This window comes from Lagopus muta, chromosome 2 (assembly GCF_023343835.1).
Source record: "Lagopus muta isolate bLagMut1 chromosome 2, bLagMut1 primary, whole genome shotgun sequence".
Taxonomy (NCBI): Eukaryota; Metazoa; Chordata; class Aves; order Galliformes; family Phasianidae; genus Lagopus; species Lagopus muta.
In genome coordinates, this window is record NC_064434.1 from 39840632 (window position 1) to 39862409 (window position 21778).

At 36.2% G+C, this 21778-nt stretch overlaps 1 protein-coding gene across 3 annotated transcripts in view; it reads right to left on the bottom strand.

The window, feature by feature from the left end:
• Window positions 1-344: 344 nt before the first annotated feature.
• SIM1 (SIM bHLH transcription factor 1) overlaps window positions 345-21778 on the bottom strand; it is a 66933-nt gene continuing 45499 nt past the window's right edge. For all 3 annotated transcript variants that reach the window (XM_048935842.1, XM_048935841.1, XM_048935844.1), the window contains 3 exons: window positions 15843-16008; window positions 7693-8098; window positions 345-6846 (listed from right to left, as the gene is read on the bottom strand). In XM_048935842.1, the coding sequence (XP_048791799.1) occupies window positions 6116-6846; window positions 7693-8098; window positions 15843-16008 (1303 nt within the window). In that variant the 3' untranslated portion in view covers window positions 345-6115. The remainder of the gene's footprint in view (window positions 6847-7692; window positions 8099-15842; window positions 16009-21778) is intronic.

The window sequence follows — 21778 nt, forward strand, 5'->3', positions numbered from 1 at the left end:
CAAGAAGCGGAGTAGAGTGTTCAAGGAGGAGACAGTTAATCTTGATATAGCCCTTGTGAGTTGGCTTTTCCTTACAGAGTAATACCTGAGCAGATTCAGATATCTTTCCTAAATGAGGTAACAGTATATTATCTGTATTCCTTCGTACCTTGATAAACTGCATTCAAGATTCAAAGTTTACATTAGGACTGACAGGTGTAAAAAAAATGACTTTTCCCACACACCCTCCCAAGTCTGAAAAATAGTCTCATTCATTAAAACTAATGCCTGAATATTTATCGTCTATGAGACAATTATTAATTTAAAAATGCAGAAAAACAGACAAAAATTGCATATTGGCAGCTATATTTTAAACCAAAAAAATCTTCACATAATAAATACATCTTATGCACATTAACTTCAAATTTACTTCAGAAAGTTATTTACAATATAAATAATTATAAATGGGAACACTTTGCAAGATATTGTTGACAAAGCTAAATTGTGTTTCCTACATTACATTCCAAAGGAAATCTTTCAATTACAGATGTTATGCTACAATGTCACTAGACCCTATACATTGCAAGGCATGGTATTTAAAATGCTGGCAATCTGTGTTTTTTTTCCAAAAGTATAACTCATTGGTTTAAAGCAAACATGAAATATTTCAGTATGTCTCAAGTGCTTTTTTTTTTTCTTTGTGTTAGATTAGCATATTTTATGCATTGAAATATTTACCTTGGGAAAAAGTTTCAGTGCCTTAAAAGAACATTTCCTAATAGATTTTATTTCCTTTAAATGCAAAAGTGCATATGTTTTAAATGGTGTAAGCAAGACTGTTTCTTGCATTTCCAAACTTCCCACTATATTGGTGTCTGGAAAAAAAAATCACATGCAATTCAAATTGCAATAAATAAACATCTTTAAAAGCTGCATTTTGAATCCTAGAACAACAGGAAATCTTTATAATTCCATATGAGAAGGGAGTTACTGAATCTGATCAGAAGAAAGCTTTGCTTCTGCCTGTATTTGATCTTTCTTTTCAAATGCAGTTTCATAGATGGAGTCATAAATTACCTCTTTTCAGAAAAGGATGCATTCCTAGCAACTTGGAGCCAGATTTATCCACAGGACTCTTGTACAAATATGCTAAATGCCACTGTGAAGTTAACCTCACATAATTTCTTCATTAATAAATGCTCCAAGGAAACGTGAAATGGAGTCACACTAGTGCTCACATCATTCCAAACAGAAGACTGTATCAGCTTTTAGCTTGGTAAAAACACTTTGCTAAACACTCAGCTACTCCTCTAGCAGGCTATATCAACACTGTACCATTGGATTACAGAAAAAAAAATGTGGGTTTTTTTGCTTCAGGTTTGGCTTGGCTTTTTTGTTGTTTTGCTTTGTTTTTGCTTCTCAGTGCATATGGCCAGAATATTTAACCACCAATATTATCTGCATATAAAAGAGGTCCTCTTTCACATTGTGAAGGTGTCTGAAGCTAATCCAGTATACCTACAGAAAAGGTTGTTCATCCATCATTGATCCTGACAACAATGCCTGCACTGCCTTTAGCCCCTTAGGTGTTTCAACTAAATATGCAACTCATGGAAATACCAGAACCTGAATTGGTGGTATTAACTACAGCCACATTAGGACAGACATAGGTACGTCTCATTGCAAGACATGATTCTGCAGGTCTAAAACTCAAGCATACACCTCAGATTTGTTCCTCAACAAAGGCCTCAAGAAAGGCTAACTGGCCTTCACAACACCCAGTCTGGTTTTCTGGAGTGCCTGCTCCTTTTCCAAAAGTACTTTTTTTCCCCCCAGTTCATTCAGGATGTTCACATAATTGAACATATGGTAGTTAATATATTTAGGAACATTAATGAATAAATGCTGCAAGTCCAGAAATAAAAACAAGATTCAGATAAAAGTGATTAAGAATGTTAGAAAGAAAAGAGTTTCAGCGTTGCAGTACTGTGTGGATACATCAGCAAAGCCTTATGAATCTTAAGGAAATACATCTGAGCCTCTTCCATGCAGAGATGCGCTTGTTTTCAAAGCACATACAAATTAACTCTATCACAGAACCATAGCCATTACAGCCATCACCTTTCATTGTTTCCATACTCGTATTTTGAGATTCAAAACAAACAAACAAAAGCACAAACCTGTTGCCAGCTCACAGGAAGTCAACATTTTTGGCCCTTACACATATTAAGTAGTACCTTACTCCACAGATATTCCCATTACAGTCAATGGGACAAGTTGCTGAGTAAGGTTTGTTTTCTAACTAAAGAATTGTTGTGCAAATTTGTTCACAGTTGCATTCTGGGAGTGTAATTTTAAAGAATAAAATTAGGGAGGTTTTTTCCACTTTAAAAAAGATACACCAAAGTCATAATGCACCATCCACTGATGTCAATAAAAAATTATTTAAGAGAGCTGTCATCACTTCACTGTTGGAGTAGCTACAAAATATTAATTTGCTGTAAAGAGCAAAGCACTTTTATGTTAGAGAAATGACACAGCACATCAATTTTTATTTTTTTCTTTTTCAATTCACAACCTACATACCTGCTTTAAAGTGATAACCTTTAGTTAATGTGATAGATTTTATGTATTTGGTACAAAAACTGCATTTTTCAATTTTCTGAAATATTCCATTTGATTTAGAAAAGAAAGGGGGGAAAAAAAGCTATATCTCTAAAGGATACTAATGAAAATTCAAATTAAATAAATACACTGTGGAAAAGGTAAGCTTTATACCATATTTAAAAGTATATGTTATATGAGCTGCAGTGATATTATATGCTATAATTAAGGTTGCAAATTTGCACAAGTAGCATGTAGCATGCAGAGTCTATGTTTACAACATTCAATGCTTTCTGTCAATTCAGAAGAAATTCCTGGCTATCTAAAGCAGCAGAATAGCAAAGTAGCTAACAAAAGGCATCTACTGAAGTGCTGAGGAGCAACAGTTGCTGAAACTCCAGGAGGGAACTGAGCATCAGCCTATGCCTGTAGCAGAACATAGCTGCAGAAACAGACTCTTCTACCTCTCTACTGATATATCAGGTATCCTAGTTACTACAGTGCATTTTGTTGCATTTATCACTGTAGTGGACTGGTACTGTTGAAAATAGGAGAAGTAACAACAGTTTTGAAGTTTCTATTTTGAACTTAAATGGCAATGGGGACTTTTTTTATTGCACAGCACACTGGCTTTTTCCTAGATGAAATTGTACAGATAGAAATATTCTATATTGTGCCTGCCTGCTTTATAAGTCTTCTGTTTTTCCAAAGTGCCTATCAGAATGCCCAAACTATCTTCTGACTACTTGTGGCCATTAGACCATTAGACAAGCTGATCTCAAAAACCCTATTGCCTTCTAATTAAAAGTTTGATTACAAGGGTGCTTGATGACCCTAAAATCCTTTAGTGCTGACAGAATCCCACTCATCTAAACAATTTAGGAAATTCCTCAGTAATACAAAATAATATTGACAGTTAGACTTCTTTTTTATATGTATTAGTAAGGATAATACGATACCGTGTACCTCTACTCTAATTCGCTTTGCAAATTGTATTTTAATACTGTACAAGGAGACTCCAAATACAAGTTCATCCGTATTATTCTTATGAATAAGTGAAATAAAGATTTATCCAGAGCTGAATTTATCAAAAATACTTTGTTGTTACTATGCTTTTGGAAGATATACAATTGTTGGGCTGAAAGAAGTCCATTTTGATCCATTCCTACCTCTGAGTTATGGGTTGTCAATGTTTTTCTCCCCTTCAATTATTTGCTTTGCTTTTATCTTAAAACAAACAAACAAACAAAAATCTCTAGACCTTTGTTATTCATTTGGCAGTTAGTCAAATACATTTCTTGCCAAATCATTTTGTTCTCATTTTACTTTGGCTAACATTCAATGCCCTCTCTCATTTCTGTCACTAGTTCAAATAGTTTTAGAGCATTATTTATCTCTCTTCTGTGCAGAGCTTGGTAAACACCAGTGACATTACCCCATACTTTTTTCCGTTACAAAGATGACAGACCCAGTTTATTTAAAGTTTTTATTAGATCTTTCAGTCTCTTTATCTTTTTGCTGAGCTCTGCTCCACCTTTTCTATTATGGGCTTTAGATAATAAAAAACAGACTGTTGCTCTTCCTTGTGTTCAACGTACATTTCACCAGGAGTGATCACACTGCAGTCAATAGAGATTGCTTATGGAGTAAGGTACTACTCAATTCAAGATTCACAATCTGCCTTGGAGTGATCAGAACTATACACAATATTCCACATTCGGAGAGTTAATTTCCTCTACTTTCAAGTACATCTATACTTACGTGGCTTACAATGTTATTATTTAGCTTTTGCTTCTCATTAATTTTATTTGAAAATAGATATTTTTAACCCACCCATAGCATGCTGCTTTATATTTAGTTCCACTGATGACTCAATCCCATATGTTGAAATTCTTCATGGGTACAAATGAAGCTTGACTTAGTGCTAATCTCATTTTTGTAACCACCTCAAGTCCTCTTACCTTCATTTTGATATAATAAGGAGTGCTGGTCCTGTTCCTGTTGCAGTCAACTTTGAGATGTCTTGTAAATGCCATAAGAAGAAGCACAGGTCTAATATTCTTGCCTACAAATAACTTAGTTTACTTTTCTAGCATATTTTTTTTATTGAATCTTTTCTAATCAGTTAGTGACTCTTTGTTCATGAGATTATTAAAAATCACAGAATTTTTTTCTGCCTCTTTTGATATCTTCTATAACTCCAGGACAGGCCACGATAATATCAATATTTGTAACACAGTTGAAATTTTTGGAACCCCAGTTTCCCTCAGTAATTTTTTTCCTTATATATGACTGATTTTGGTATTCCTAATATGTTCATATATCCTTTTTTTTCTTTTTTTTTTTCTTTTTTCTTTTTTGCTGTAATGAAGAAAACAATGTATATTACTTTTTCAAAGCCATACCAATTACTCCTCTTTATGTCAGAATACTTATAACCTTCTATGCTTTCTTAATTTGCTACAACACTTGTACAAAATTAGGACAAACCTCCATGATGTTTTTATCTATTCCTGCCATGTTCTTATAGCTGTGCAGTTGCTTTTGTATTTTACAGAAAAATTTCTTATTCTATTGAGTTTCTTTTGTGTTTTGATCTGATTCTTCATTATTTGGCAATTTATAAGCACTTTTTCTTATGCTGTAAATATTACTGAATGTCATAGGGTTAAATGTGTGTATCTTTGACCACTCCTACATCCAGTCTATTCTCTCTGTTTCTCCCAAGGATTTTTTTCCATTTCACACCACTTCCCCCTTTTTGCAACCTTTCAAAAATGAGGGCAATCTCCCATCTCTCCATCAAGACAAACATTTCTCAAAACTACACTGAGAAAGACCCTCTTTCTTTCTTTTAAATACACGCATAGTATTTGATTATTCTAATTATGAGGATACTGCTCATTTGACTCCTTTCAAATCAAGTGTATGTAAATAACTATGCATGTGAGTACACAAGAAAATAACAAATCTGATTTCTTTCTCCCCTTTTTGATTTTGTATTGGTTGGCCATGGATGCTTTATACCATGGAGCAGCATAACACCCTTGGCCTTTAGGGAATAAAAAGATAGCCAGAAATACACATTTTGATGTGTATTTTACAGGATCACATTCCAACTTTCTGTGATAGTGCATAGCAGTTTTGTTATCTGGGATGTGTGGAACAGACACGGTTCAGAAGGTCTGCTCTGGGCAGCAATTCCAAAACAACCCCTCTTGTACAGTGCATGTAAATGGCTCTGCTAGCCTGCCCAGGTTCTCCCTACCTAGATCTCTTCCATCTTTTACACCTCAAATGGCACCAACTTTGAGTTTAGCTCCATTCCCTCTAACCCTGCATGCCAGTGCATTTTTATGTTTTAAAAGTAACATTTGTTAACAAACTCGTCTTCCCAAACCTTAGGTTAGTCTCTCTAGTGCACTGTGATATATCAAATGCTGGTAATGACAAGGGCATGAAAACATATTATATCTTCCAATTAGATCTCTAAGGTTACTTTTTAAAGCACAAAAGTTTTTAGAAAAAAGTGTCAGCTTCCATTGGTTATTATAACAGATGTCCCTTTGTGTCCTGCAGCTGGATCTTGCTGCATCCTTAAGTGAGAAGTCACATCAAAGTGTGATCCATTGCAGCCTAGTGAATAGTTTCTAATGGTTTCAGTGTCATATAGATGCTCCAGGGCATACCCAGTTAATGTGTAAGCATGTTTATCAAAGTACTGCCTGTGGGAGTTGTAATAATTTGGAGAAGCTGCTGGATGATCACCTGGAGTTTGATGAGGGGACATGTCTGTATTCAGGTAGTCTTTAGCGAGAACCAAGCTAGGTTTTGATATTCGGTCAGAACTGGGACTGCTTATCCTAGACAGTGCTGTGGGGCTGTTGTCATAGTCATTTTCATGAGGGCTCATAATCTTTCCATCCCGTTGCTGGATGTGTTCACAGGGAGGAGTGTTGGCAACTGTCGGGACGCGGCAGATATCCCCTGCCAACTGTTGCTGCGGGTAGTTTGCAAAACAAATTGTATGTTTCTTCCCTGTGCCGTTAATGGAGATTAGTGGATCAGGGGTTGTTTTCCGTAACTGTAGCCTGTTTTCTTCCTCTTTGATCATTTGCTGGGTGGCTCTTATTAGAGTTTCAATTTTGCTGGGCTCATGTGGGCTGCTCTGATACTGTTCAGCACGGTATCGGTCACCAGATTCACTGGCAGAGCCAGGATCAGGCGAGCTAACAACACTGTCCTCATCCCAGTGTCCTCTTCCTAGGAAAGAGAGAAATACAACAAAAATTGGGGTTGAAGAAAGCAAGCAGTCTTTAAAAACATGCACTCTGAACATTGTTTTGCAGACAGAAAACTACATAGAGGCAAGTGAACTGTGGTGAAGTCATCAGGAATGTCCATGGTAGACTCTTTGCTTTCCAGGACAATTTACCTCAGATTACAGTAAAATAGAACCGTTCTTCTCTATCTCCAAAGGACTTATTCTGCAAGTCAATGGAACTGTGCTAATTAGCTCTTACAAATTCTTTAGATACAACCTGTGTTTGATAGATTATTTTAATAGAAAAGCAGCACTTTACGATACATCTGCCCTTAAAACCTTAAACTCTGATTTTGGTGTCAGCTGCAATCTTTCATCTCTCAGACTGCCTTTTAAACCTAAGGGCCTTTGGATTTATCAAAACACAAAATCAGCCCTTCCTTGTGACATTTTGATCAGTTTCACTTTCTGAAACTGTGCTTATACACTGAGGGTGCAACCCAACAGATACCTAATGGTGGGTGACTGTTGAAAAATAGTATTTTGAAGCTGAGAATTTGCTCTAACAAATACTGTTACCACACTACTTTTAGCTGCTGCAGTTTCCGTGGAAATAAATAGGAGGCATTACTTTTGGAGCAACCTACATATATTTTGCTGCATGCTAAGCAGTCTGTTAAACAACTTGAATTATAAGTATTTCTCATATCTATACACATGACCTCTGAGTTAGGAACATGCGTTATTTCCTCTATCTTGCATAGAGTTGCTCATTTGTGTCATGACTTTGAAACTGTTGCTTCATTTGAGAAAGTATCACTTCTGAAAATCCCTTTATCTCTTACCATGAATCCTGTGCACTGAAGTTATGTGGGGCATACTGTTTTCATACGCTTCTCTGCTTTCAGGGGACGACTTAGTCAGAGGTAAGGCTGATCGGGAGCCCCACCAGCCTTCCCTTCCTGGCTGCGGTGTGCCAAGGAAGTATCTGCCAGCTTCACATCTGCCTCCCTCACAGGCCTGAGTATGGAAATGTCTGTCATCGCCTAGCCTTGAGTGATCTAGTGCAAAACCATAGCAGAGAGCACTGCGGTCCGAGTACTGTCTGTAGGCACAGGAGACATCGTGATGTTGGGAGCTCGGCCTGTCCACAGGCTCCAACAGCTGGGGAGAGGCTGTGTCGGTGAGGGGGCTCCCACCCCACTGGCTCTCATGGTCAGATTCAGATCTCTCGGTGTGAAATCCAGAGTACTGAAAAACAGGAGAAACAGCAGGGAATTTACTGAGAATCAATGAAATCTGAAGTATCGGCACTAGAAATATAGAGAGTATGCATTGAATAGAGCGTTTTTCATTAGCATGCCCACACGTCTTCACCTTCTGATGGGACTCCTCATCCTTTCCTGTATTACATCCTTAATGAGCTCACAGATGACAGGACAGACATCATGAACGTCTAAAACATCCCATGTCAGCCCTTAATAGCCATCTCTTTTATGATGTGTGATATTAGGATCACCAACAACAGTGTGGCAAGTCAATATTTTTTTAATATGTCCAGGTTTTTCTCATTGCCTTGAAAGCTGCTGCTTATGTGCAACAATGGTGCTCCAAGGCTCTTCTGCAAAAGTACTTCTTTTATAACACCACTCCTAGAGCATTCTCTCATGTCAAATTGAAACTGAATGTGTTTGCAAGTTCTTTTTCCCAAAGTCCCTTCTCTTTTCCATTTTTTTTCTTATCTTGGATATTCTGAAACTTATTTTCTGCTATTATTTGGGACAAGAAACTTTCCTGTAGATACTGGGACTCCCCAAACTACTAAAGAGAAAAGCTCAAAAGTGATAGTAGGTTAGTAGAAGATTAGAAATCACAGATCTGCTGTGAAGTGGGTATAAGAAAAACCCAGCAATTTTTTGCCAGAAAAAAAAACAAAAACAAAAACAAATGATTGCTAAAGCAGATAGAGCAAACATTTTGTCACCCTCATTTAAGCAGAGCCATCCCAAGACAAAAAAAAAAAAAGAACTAGCCAGCAGTTTGAAAAGCACAGACAGAGTAGGAGAATGAATGTTATTATGGCAGAAATAAGGGTTAAGTAAAATTCCATAAATTTCTAGATATTCTTAGTAAGTGTTTGAAACTTTTGGATACTTTCCTGGGAGAGAAAAAAAAAGAATTTTTGTTTAACCTCCTAGGATTTAGCTATCTCATTTTTTAATCTTTTTATTTATTGGAAATGTCAAACTGCGTGGAACATCTTTAAATCAATTTCACCCATGATTACAGTCTGGGATGAGACCAAAGCCATACATGCTCACCTCTTCAATACTGCATACTCATGTCACAAATCAATGTATTACAGCATGAAACCTTGGAATTCTCCCATTCCATCATTCACCTTCCAGATGCCCACTCTGTTTTTTTCTTTTAATAGGCATTAGGCCTCTCTCCTGAAAACATAAACTTACCTTCCTTTTCATTAGATTGAGTTGCTATGAAACTCCTCATTATCAGCCAGGATCAAGGTTTTATGCACTTACCAATTGAAAGTATTGACCAGATGTTTGACTTTCAGAAACTTAAACCATCTGTGCAACATCAGTAGTGGAACTACTTCAGTTTTGGCATTTAATTGGGCATTGCTTCACTATTCCAGTTCATATTTGTGAATACTGTTTGTCAACAAGATAGGCTATTTAAAGGCAAGAAAGAAAGGGTCATGGCTTTGAAGTAGTAAATTATATTTTGTTAGTATATGATAGAATACCTGTAGGCAGAAAACTTTCTGGTAGACATGGAGGAGGCCAGCAAGCTAGTATCACCATACTCATTGCTACGTTTTAATAATGAAAGAATACATCTAACTTTGAATGAAAGTAATATAGTTAGATAGCCACAAAAGAACTCTTTTAAATTTCAGCAGCTCAAGATAATTAGGAATTCTATTCAGCCATCATATTTTTAAGTAATCAACTGGTACACTTAACTTTTCTGCTATCCTTTCAAATCTAACATTTTCAAACCGCTTAGTCACAAATATGTCTTCATAAATAATAACTAAATTACTGTAAATGTTTTAAGAAAATATATGGACAAAATGAAGTTTACAATTAAAAAAAAAAAGAAAATTTTAACTATGCAATTTTTGCTAGGATAGAAATTCACAAAACAAAAAACTGCTTTTGTACCTGTTCTTACCTTTGGTATTATTTATAGGTGGGTTTTTTGTTTTGTTTTGGTTTTTTTAATTGTTTTTTATAAACTAGATTGTTTGTAATTGAAAAAGTTTCAAACAGAAATGTAAGACGATATAAATATAAATCTTAAGTATAAAAATGTTGAAAGTTGATTTATCTTCTTATTAAAAACAAAACCAGGACTATGTACTCCTTTGATGAGAAGGACAAGAAAATATGTTTCTCAATAATTTTATCATGAATTTTCATATTTTTTGACAACTTATGATGGTAATAAATGAGTACTAATTGCCAAAGATCTTTCAAATTGAAAATTCTGAATTTCATTTGGCTCTAGTGTATATTCTTCCATCTATTCTCTGCTTTTAAGGATGCAGCAGGGCCCAGCTTGGCTTCTTTTGAGGAAGCTCATTTAACTGAAAAAATGATGTTTTTTTTCTTTTTAAATCTTGGTCCTAACCAGAAGGGATTCAGTTGCACAGACTTTTACAAGAATGAGAAACCATATCAAACAGTCTATGTTCAGCATGTCAGAAATGCACCATGTAATGTCATATAACCATGTAGACAAGACCAACAATGCTTCATGCATTTTCTTTGTACTTGATGTAAATGATGATTATTTGAGATCTGACCCTTGGCAGCTGCTAGGCCATGCACAGAATTAAAATAACACTGTGAACTGCTTGTGGCCAGTGTTGTCTACTGATGTTTGGTATGACTGCTTATATTCTTAAGGTAGAACAGAAGCAGACGTAGGCCAAAAATATGTCAAATTCCTTTCAAAGTTAATTACATCTCAATTTGGCATCCTTAGACTGCCTCTACTGCTGCAGTCCTTAGACTGCCTCTTCTGGGAATTTGATGTTGACAGGTGGAGTCTCCAAATAAAGGCATGCGTGACAAGTTGATGGGGGGAGAAATGAAAGGATGATCAAAGATACTGCTTTACTGAGATGGCAGTGGAAACACTATCTCTCATGTCAGAATTAGGCTCCCATATGCCAAGTGATGAAAGACCATAGAAAAAACAATTTGATTTAATGAAAATTCTGGCCAAATAAAACTAATGAAAACATTTTTTTCTTAATCTCAGTCCTGCCTCACCAAAAATGTCTTCCTTTCTGCCATTTTTGCCCTTTGTCTTCTCTCAGTAGAATTTATTAGCTTTGTTCTTTGTTGAAGTCTAACCAGAAGAGAACTTAAGCATCATGAAGAACTTCTTCAGACAGGCAATAACTTCAGATGTTTTCTAAATTGTCTTCTAGCATAAAGAACAAAATAAATAAATCAAATGGTCCTCCAGCTGTTCCAAATACTAGAAACCACAGAATTGTAGAATCCTCAGATTGGAAAAGACCTCCTAGATCATCTAGTCCAGCCTCCAACTACCACCAATATTTCCCCACTAAATCATGTCCCTTAGTACAACATTTAAACATTTCTTGTACACTTCCAAGGACAGTGTTCAACCACCTCTCTGGGCAGCCTGTTCTAACCCCTAACCACTCTTTTGAAGAAATTTTTCCTGATATCCAACCTGAATCTCCCCTAGTGCAGCTTAAGGCCATTCCCTCTAGTCCTTTCACTAGTTATATGGGAGAGGAGGTCATCCTTTGCCTCTCCACCACTTCCTTTCAAGTAGTTGTAGAGAACATAAGGTCTCTTCTGAGCCTCCTCTTCTCCAGACTAGACAATCCCAGTTCTCTCAGAAATGGAGATTTGCAAATCTTTTTCTTAATCTTTCTCTCTGGAACTGTCTTCCAGAGTGTTATTTCAGTGTACAAAAGCAGTGAGGCCACACCAGCAGGATTAGCACTGACACAGAAAGGAGCTATTGGCCATCACAGATGCTCCTTTTACTTGAAGAAAGACTTCAGAAGAGCTGAAGGGGCAAGGGAACAGGAAAATACCAATTTCATGTTTGAGACAAGCTTACTTTAAGGGAACCCATGGAAGTGAATTAGGCCAGTAGATGATTTTAATATTTCTTGAGTCATATTCTTTTGCCTGATCTCTCATTCTTACAGGTATCTGACTGGCTTAAGCACTTATTCTGTCACATGCAGCAACATCAGCCTTCTCCACACACACTGTCAAATGTTCAAACAGTAGATGTTATAGTTATCTAATTTTCTGTCAGCCTGCTCAGATTTTTATTGTTATGAACACAAAATATACAGTGAAACTCTCTGAGAGTTCGTTTTTCCATGAAAAACTTTCACTACATTAGCATTAACAGCTTTCCTCTTGATTTTTGTCTTAACCATGAGAAAAAAACATCACAGATGCGGGCAGCATTGTACTAAGAACATATGCATGCTTTTAAATCACTTTTATCTTACTTTTTACTAATGTAATCCTGAAATGTAAAATATGTTCTTTTTGCATTCACTATTATAGACAGAACAGATGGTGAAAGGCTTAGATTAAAGTAATACAGCATGTCCATTAAAATAACCCCCACTGCTGGTGACTCTTCACCAGATCAGGAGTTATGTTTACTATAAAAAGAGGGCTTTGCTTTGCTTTTGAATATGCTAAAAGTTACCACAGCCTTAGGCTACAGAAAGAAATGATAAATGAAAGGCTGACTAGAATTCAACCTGTTTCCAATGTCTCTACCTTGTTCTTTAAAGGAGGAGGGGATATGTCCAGTAGTGGTGGATTGCAGAATTAACCTAGATTATTTGTCTAAAGTAGTCATAAAGTTAGCTTACCTCTACTATCAGTTGTGGCGGTGAGTTAGCAATAACTAATATACACTACTGGAGAAACCTATTACTTCCAAAAATTTGTGAATGCTGTAACACAGACCAAAGTCCCCATCCAACTGTTAATAGGCACATCCCTATGTGTGCTTTCTCATTACATATACACTAAATATATATATATTATATATATTTATATGATCTTTATCCAAGAACCAAGATAAGATACGAAGCAATAAAACTTTATCCAGATTGACCATAAAACATTCTCATTAGAGACAGACAACAGACAATTTTAAATATTTTCTTAAAATAATCATCATTAATGGGAGACTGAACTCCAAAGCAACTGTTCAGATGATCACAATTAAAATGCTTTTCCATTCTTGTTGCTTCTTCCTGTTTACAGAATAAATGAAGTCCAGGGCTAGCTTTTAATAACACAAAATAAATGAGGTCCAGGACTAGATTTTGAAAGTCCCTAGCTATTATTATTACTATTATTATTATTATGGGCAATGATGGGTAGATAACTTTTAACCAACTCAGTTTCCTTTTCCTGCATACCTCTATCAAGTCTTCATCTCCAGTTTTTCCACCTCCTCTATCAGCTCCCTTCCACTCTAGTTGGACAGAACTGTAAGAGCACTGTTCATAGTGCTTTGGCAAATCCTTGTGCTGTGCCATGAATTTTGAGTTAGTTTCCTCTCTGCTCACCCTATCCCTGCCTGGGACAGGTTTCACAGTGTCTGCATGACCACTAAGTATGTATCAACCAGTGTTAATCAGATGATGACCAGTGCCTTCAATGTAATGAACTCACTGAAAAGCACCATATTGCAATATGCCTGTTTTTGCATTAGGTTTGAGGGGATAAAAAAAACCCACACGTTATCATTTTGTTAGGTGACCAAAACACTCCCTTTTTGCCCTAGAACTGAATATTCATCTGAAACTTATTAACATGGTTTTCTTACAGTTCACATCTCATGTAGCTTTCCTAGGGTACACAGCTGGCAAGGGAGTGGATTCTTAGTCATCACCCAAAAAAGCATGTGATTCCCTTTTCTCATCAAGAGTGAAGTACAAAATTAAAAGCTGTGAAGAAAGGGGAAAAAAAAAACCAGCAACTTATATTTAAAATTTCTTAGATGGCCTTAACATTGAGAGATTACTTTCCTCACTGCTGTTATTTTACTAATAGATTGCTTGCTTCCTTTCTCCACAAAAAAAAAAAAAAAAAAAAAAAAAAAAAAAAAAAAACCAAACAGGCTCCTTTGCACAACAAAACCCATGTACTCACTTTCCAGACATGGCTTTCAAGTCACATTTTAATTCTTCACTACTGGCAAATTACATGGGCTGGAGATGAGGGACATGGACCATACCACCTGCTGTATGATCCTTGCAAAAGCTTTTCTTAATATTTCAACAGTTCATTCAGTGGTTAAGGAGGACAAGAGGGATACAAAGCCAAGCTACCAGCATTGCTTGTGGTGATGTGCTGTAATGAATGGTATGACCACTTTTCAAGATACTGGCAACTTGTGCTGCTGCTTGCTTATGAATGATGAAATCTGTGACTTTACTACCAGTCAGCTGATTACAAGGATGCAAAGTGAAACTGAAGACTAAATACCCTCAGCTTTCAGACAGCAATCCCTGATAAACCAACAGTCTCAGCATTGCACTGCTAGTTCTAGAATTATTCTGGAGGCAGAGAGAATGAAGTGGTGCTGGTGAAAGTTATACTGCCAAAAGCAAACTTTGCTGCGAGGATGATAGGTCTTCATTTGCAATTGTCCTACTAGTAAAGGATGACTTCTGAAAGGGTCTTACAAGGTCAAACAAAGGGTAATTTCAATAAATCATAGATAATCCTCTTTAAAAATATAATTTGGAATTAATTGTAGGTATTTTACTGATTCTTTAAATCATTTTTATTACAATCATTTGCTGTAGAGCACTCAAGTGAGAATGCTACTCTTTAGTAACTCATAGAAATGTTTGTGAACAAATGTTTGAACAACAGACAGAACAATGTCTGGCAAATTTAGATTCTTAAAATTGAGCTTCCAAGTTTCTGTCATTCTTTTAAAACTCTTACCCTTGGTACTTTTGAAGAGAAAAGGAAAGAAAGCAAAAAATGATGTAGACATGTGGGCTGACATTGTACACTCATGGGAGCAAGTTTAGAACAGAGAAACTACAGTCCTCAGTTTCACTGTTGGATAAATATTGATCTGGACATTTTGAAAATATATAGCTATGCAATGTTATATCGTGAATGCAAACATTTCTTCTATATATCGTGTAGTGGAATAAGAGCTGAAGTTGTGCAACATTTTTTAGGAAACGTAATGGTTAGTTCAACAAACCAGATTTATTTGAGATAAATGGCTGGCAATGTAATAGTGCAAACGCAGTGGCACTGTCTGTGGAACAGCCACACAGATCTGTTAGGCAAGCTGCAGGTCAGAGACTCAATAGAGTCTGGCCCATTCTATAAGCAGGGCATGTGTCTAAAACATGAAGCATGAAAATGAAATCTGGGAAATTAAAGTCTGATAGTAGTCACCTATCAGTTCTTTCTCTCTTCCAAAGCTGTCCTGTTCCAATTCAACTAGCTCGCTTGTTTCTATCCCTACCCAAAATTCAGTCCTTTTGATTAACATTTCAGTGTTAAACTGCTGTCAAACATCTGGCAAGTTTCTAGATATGTTGGAATTATCAAAAAGGAAGGTAAAGCAAGTTTCCTCAGACTGCAATACTCCCAGTCTTCTCAAACCAAGTATTTCAAAAGCAACATTTTCACTCATCCTTTTGTTCACTTGTTATTAACTCAGAGCGCTGTGCTCTTACTGTTGTTGGTTATGATTTACTGTGCATGCTGAAGCATAACTGCTTCTAGCTTTTTAGAAACATTTTGAAGAAATGTATCCCTGTCTCAACATCTTATAACCTGTTGTGTTTTAATCCCTTTGAGTAACGCGCTCTTTGGCCCATTCTAATTGCGTGGGTTAAAAAAGCAGTCAAAATCAAGATATTCAAAAAGATTTAATTTTGTTTTCCAAAGACAACTACCTGTGGGTACGGTGATGTCCTTGATTTTGACTTTGTGCTCGAGAGGCGAGATTTGCTTCCCTTTCTATTATCCGTTATGGTCGGAGTTGAATTTGCGTATGAGAATGCCGGCTTGGTAGCTGTGACCTGATCCAGGGAGAGCTGAAGTCCTTTATATTCAGTATCCCTATGTAAAAGGCAAAAGTGAAAAACAAATTCACTTCATATCTTAATGGGAAACATACCTTCCTTCTTAGCAGGAGTGGAAAAGAAAGATATTTTTAAGGAAAAAAAATAAAACCATGCAGTTTACTGCCCTTATATATCTATGTAGTATAGCTTACTAACCAATAGCACTATTTTCATACTGAAAATATGATTTCTTTTTGTGTCCAACTATTATCAAACTGATCTACATTTTCAGTAATAAAAAATTGAATGGGATGGAAATTTCAGAGACTTTCACTACAGTTCTGCATTGGTCACAGAGCTGAGCAATAGGACACATTTTCCTCAAACTTTTAACTGTACAGCTACAAACTTACCACATGTGTATATGTGGACACTAGTGCACATGGATAGGGAAAACAGCCTTCATATGCGGATGGTTAAATAAATTAACATTTTTATAAGTGGAAAACATTTATAAACTATGTTTATACATTTTATTATTGATGAATTGATGCAAATTTGTGAATCTTTTTTCTGTGCATCCTGTGAGCTGTTATTCCTCTATTTGAAGAGTCTTTTACACTGGAAGTGCTTTCCAGACAGATGAAACAGTTAATTAAATAAAGATCTTGTAATTTAAATGGTATGCCACACACACACAAAGTACTAGAGATTTTCTATGAGGAGTTAGGTATAATGGCAACTCATTACGTTCAGTATTAGTTTCTTCAAATTTTCTAATGAATACATAAAATAAAGGAAAATTGGCACTATTGATGATGTCTTTCTAACCATAATGAGGGCATATGCTTTAAACTGTGCCCCTCTGAAAACATCTGTGCTTCTGCTGGTACCCAGGGGAGTAAGAAAAGAGCTCTCCAGCTTTCATGTAGTCATACGGAACCTATTCTGACAATGATTCATTTAAACAGAGCAGAGAAGGAGCTTCTCCTTCACCTACCTACCTGGAGGAAAAGAGGAAGGATTCATGGTTTTCTCTTCCTTTGTGTTAATCAGCAGAGAAGGAGAGCAAGGAAAGAATAATGCTTCACTTATGCAGTCAAAGAGGCAGCATGTTCATTCAGACATTACCCCATGCTCCGTCTGAATCTAAAGATTCATTCTCATAACAGTAAACTGTTCGCCCCGCTTTAGCAACAATATCTTGTTCTAGAATCACATGTATTTTGATGCAAGCCATGACAGTTTTGTTTTTGTTTTTTAGAAAAGAACTTCACCACAATCTGAGCACATCACAGCTTAGTACATTGAAATCCTTTCACTTAAAAAACAGCTGTAGAAGGATAAACTTGGTAAGTCACTGACATAAATGAAACAGGATGAATATTTGGACAGCCAAAGATAAACCTGCAGAATAGATGATTTATCCAACCCAATTCTACACTAATTTTTTTTTTGCAAACAAACTTGATAGAACAGACTGTTTTTTGACAGTCTATGTTTTTTTGTGGACAATGTGTGTGTCTCCATGTATATATACATAACACATAGAAGCAAATCACTGCCATTAGAACTGTGCTGAGTATACTTCTTCCAGTCCATAATGTGCAGAGATTCGCTAAGCATAACTACTGATGTAATGAAAATGTATGTGATCATTGCTTCAAATTTTACCTTTAAAACTCTGCTATATATTGGCTTTTCAAACACCATGCATGCAGCTATCATTCTGAATATAGAGATCCTGTCCAGATATTTTGAAACCTTAAATCTTTTCCATGCTTACCTCCAGAATTTTGATATGGACACTGACTCAACATGCAAATCTTCTGTCTCCATATCAAAAGCCTTATCAAATTACCTTCTTATTATACAAAATATCAGAAAAAAAGGATGTCCTTTAATCTTCATATTTAACAGCTACAGTAGCATGAGGTATTATCAATTGTCATAAAAATATCAATCTCACTGTGATATACACATTCTCCCTGGCAATTTGATTATAAGAAATTATGGAGGAAGGGTTCTGTGGTCTCAATGTCTGATGCAAAATCACACAAATCAGAAAAGATCAAAACTGAGATGTTTTGCTTATTACAACCTACTAAATCTTTTGTTTCCCATTCTACTGGAGAAGCCCTGCCATTATATACCCATCTCTGATGCATGCCAGTATCTGTTTCCTTCTCCTGTCAGAGTCTTTAAAAAACAGGAAGAAACCCACTTCAGTATTCAGACTATAGATTATCACTTCAACAGTACCTTCACGCTCTTTATTTCTGTATAAAGGCTGAGCATTGAAATATAAGAGACTACATGTATAATGAATGCTTCTAGGCCATAAGAATCTGAAAAACAGGTATGCCAGATCTGTCCAAAAATCTTATGTGCTGTCATATATTTCCTTCCCAAATCCTTAGTATGTCTGGGGTGAGGAGTCACTTTCCCAGAACACCACAGATTGGAATAAACACCAAAAGCTAGTATTTGCTGCCAATTGCTTAGAACAAGTAGAGAACAATTTGAAATTCGTGTTGCTCAGTGTAAAGTTTCTGGGTAGGAAAAGAACACATCTGTGCTCTCCTTTCAGATGAAACACCTGGAATTTTTTGCATCACCAAGACATGAATCAATGCCATCCCTGTCCTAGCATAGCTACCCTTCAGAAGATCCAAGATAGATACCAGAACACCACTAAAAACAGGTCAAGATAAATACCAGAAGTTTAAAAAAAAAAAAAGAAAATATGGAAGATGGGCTCTCAGTGTCAGATGGAGAAGATGTTCCATCAAGAAATGAAAATCTTTGAGTATATCCATATGTAGTGTGAAGCAACAGACTAGACGAACCAGAGCTCCTAGTGGTGTACGAACAACAGATGGAATTTCTGACAACTTCCTGGAGGCATTCATAAAACTTCCGCCAACCACGGTACTGCAATCTCCAGATTCTTGTTTTCAGACCCCTGTATCTACTATTACACAGTCACATTAACACAGTAGTCTTGCAACTCATGTTCTACAAGTAATTAAAAAAAAGTGGTGGGTATGAACACCTTCTTCCAAGGTCCTCACCTTCAGGATCTATATAATCTACTTCTATCCATATGAGACTGCTGAGAGAGAGAGTGATATGGCATGTGTTCAATTGCTAGGAGTATGTTGCTGACAATCTACTATTTATCTCATTTTCTGATGCAACTATCATCACTATAAAACATCAGAATATCTACAGGAAATTAGCTCTTAAATGAAGAACATATGGATCAAACTGAATCCAGACAAGACCAAAGTAATGCTTCTTTGCAAAGGGAAACACATTGAAGACCTCCACCTTTTCATGATAGGAAACAGCCATTCCTTCCACAGTTGGATGGAAATTCTAGGTTCTCTTTGACTCCTAACCATATGCTTCCAAAAATGTATTATTTCTTCTCTTCCTTGTCCTTTCTCCCCCCAAAGAGAACTGGGCTGGTATGGTCAATGTATCAGGCACCTACAGACTGAATTACCATGCTCCTCTGTAAGTGAAAAGAAATTAAAAGAAAAAGCACAGCATCCATTTGATAAAATATGCTATTTCCCATTGTCTTCTTGGTTGTAACTCCCAGAAGCGTTTCTACTTTGCCTTGTTGCTGGTTCTTTCAATGCCCAGTGTAAACTTTAATCCTAACTGTTGTTGTATTTGAGGTAACATCATGAAGAAAATAAGACCAAAGCCTACACCAACTGTACTTCTCTGAGAAGGACAAAAGCTGGAGGAGAAATGTGTTCGATGGAAGAAACCAATCTGTCTGCCCGTGGCTTCTGTGCCAGCTGGATCTGCAAGACTTGTGTAAAGAGTGCTCACAAATCAGCAACAGAAGATTTTTTCTGCCTACTATCACTGCCAAAATATACAGCACGAAGAAAGATGAAAAGTCTGGTTAACAATGTTTTGAAAAGGAGGTAATGGCTGATTAGCATGTAGACAAAAAGGAGCAGTGAATGAGCATCAGAATAACATAGCTCCTGAATTCCTGGCAAACAAAAGAGGCTTACACAATTGTGGCAACTGGAACTCACCATGAAATTGAAGAAAATTAGAGTTTTCTATATAGCCTTATTGGAGGGAGAAAAAAAAGAAAGAGAGAGAAAGAAAAGAGTATTGCTAGAAATAGTGTTGGGAAGTCTGGAATTAGTAATGGAGGCCCAAGACAAAACTGTAGAGAAAAAACTGAGGTTTTCTATACTTGTGTTTCTTCAAGAAATAGGAGGATCTTTGGGACTACCTTAATAAAAAATCTAAAACAAATGAACAGACATTAACTTTAGAAAGCTAATGGCATATTAACTTTGAAAATATTAAGATTCATTAACTCAAGAGAAATTAAACCCAGAAAAAAATGTTTTCAAATAGCAAGAGCAGCTGACCAGAACTTTTCCAGAGGAAAGAACAAAATAACACCCATTAGTGTTATAAATATTAAATATTTATAAATATTCATAAATATTCAGACTGAACCAAATGAACTTAAGAAGGAGGACAAACACACTCAAGAATAAAAAAAAGTTCTAATGTATGTACTCTCATAAGCAGCATAACCTTCAAAACAAGATGGGAACTTTCAGAACAAGAGGAAAGAATACTCTGCCCATTGAAAAATCTGCAAAAGCCGTAAGGAAGAGTGCCTGTTTACACTGATGTCTCAGCAGAGAGAAAGGAAGAATAAGCTATACATGCAGTAACTGAAAATACATCAATAATCAATGAAGAGACAAATATTTACAATGCGTTTTTTCTATTAAAAGATGTTAGATGCTCCAAAGAAAATTTACGGAAATTCAGTCTTTATACATGAACTTATTGTATTAGAAGCATCTTTCAGTTCATACTTTCAAAACACCAATAAACAGCTGGAAACAGATCTTACACTTATTCTCTCCACTGATAGCCTGAAAACTATGTAATGATCATGCTGTCAGTGGAAATCATACCAAATCATACCAAGGCATCAAGTGACCGTATAGTTCTGGCAAACGTGGGATGACCTATATCTCTTCATTCCTAAAACACATTAGTGTAGTAAACAAAATACAAGCTGCAAGTAAAAGCAGAAGATAACCTAAATGGAGCAAATTACTGCATCGTGAGTACAATTGTTCACACCACTGAAGTAAAGAGGAAAGCACTGTTCATGCAAAACAATCAAGGTGTGATGTTAATTGGTTACACTATTATTTCTTGTGAGCACATTATACATTTTTATAATTTATTCTACTGCACAAAAAATATTTATTAAAAGAGAATATATGAATGCTGTCTGCATTTTCTTTTAAAAAACTGAGAAAACTAATTTTGTCCTGCCGATGTAACAGTATAAAAGTATGACTTTAAACTCATTAATGTTCAGTCTATTTTGCAGTTGCTGCAATCCAGTAAAAATCAGCCATGAAGGTGGTAAAAGCCCAGCACTTCCTCATCTGATCTGATGACAATACTGTAATATATTATTCTTCTACTCTTAAACAATGCTTGCAACTTTTAACATTTCTGCACTCCAGCTCATGCAATGCTTACAGCGCCATTCAGCAGATGAGTGAAAAGAGAACAGATTCTGGCTGTTCGTCATGTTCATGGCTTTCTAAATCAGCAGATGGTGCAACAAAACAGACAGTTTCCTCATCTGCTGTGTTCTCTATTCATGTACAATGTGTCTCAGAAATGTTTACAGAGGCCTCTATCTGTTCACGAGACTGTCAGGAGAAGAGTACACAATTCCTTTATCATATTCCTGAACCAGTCACAATAGCAATGCATCTCTTCACTCATATAAGAAATCAAAC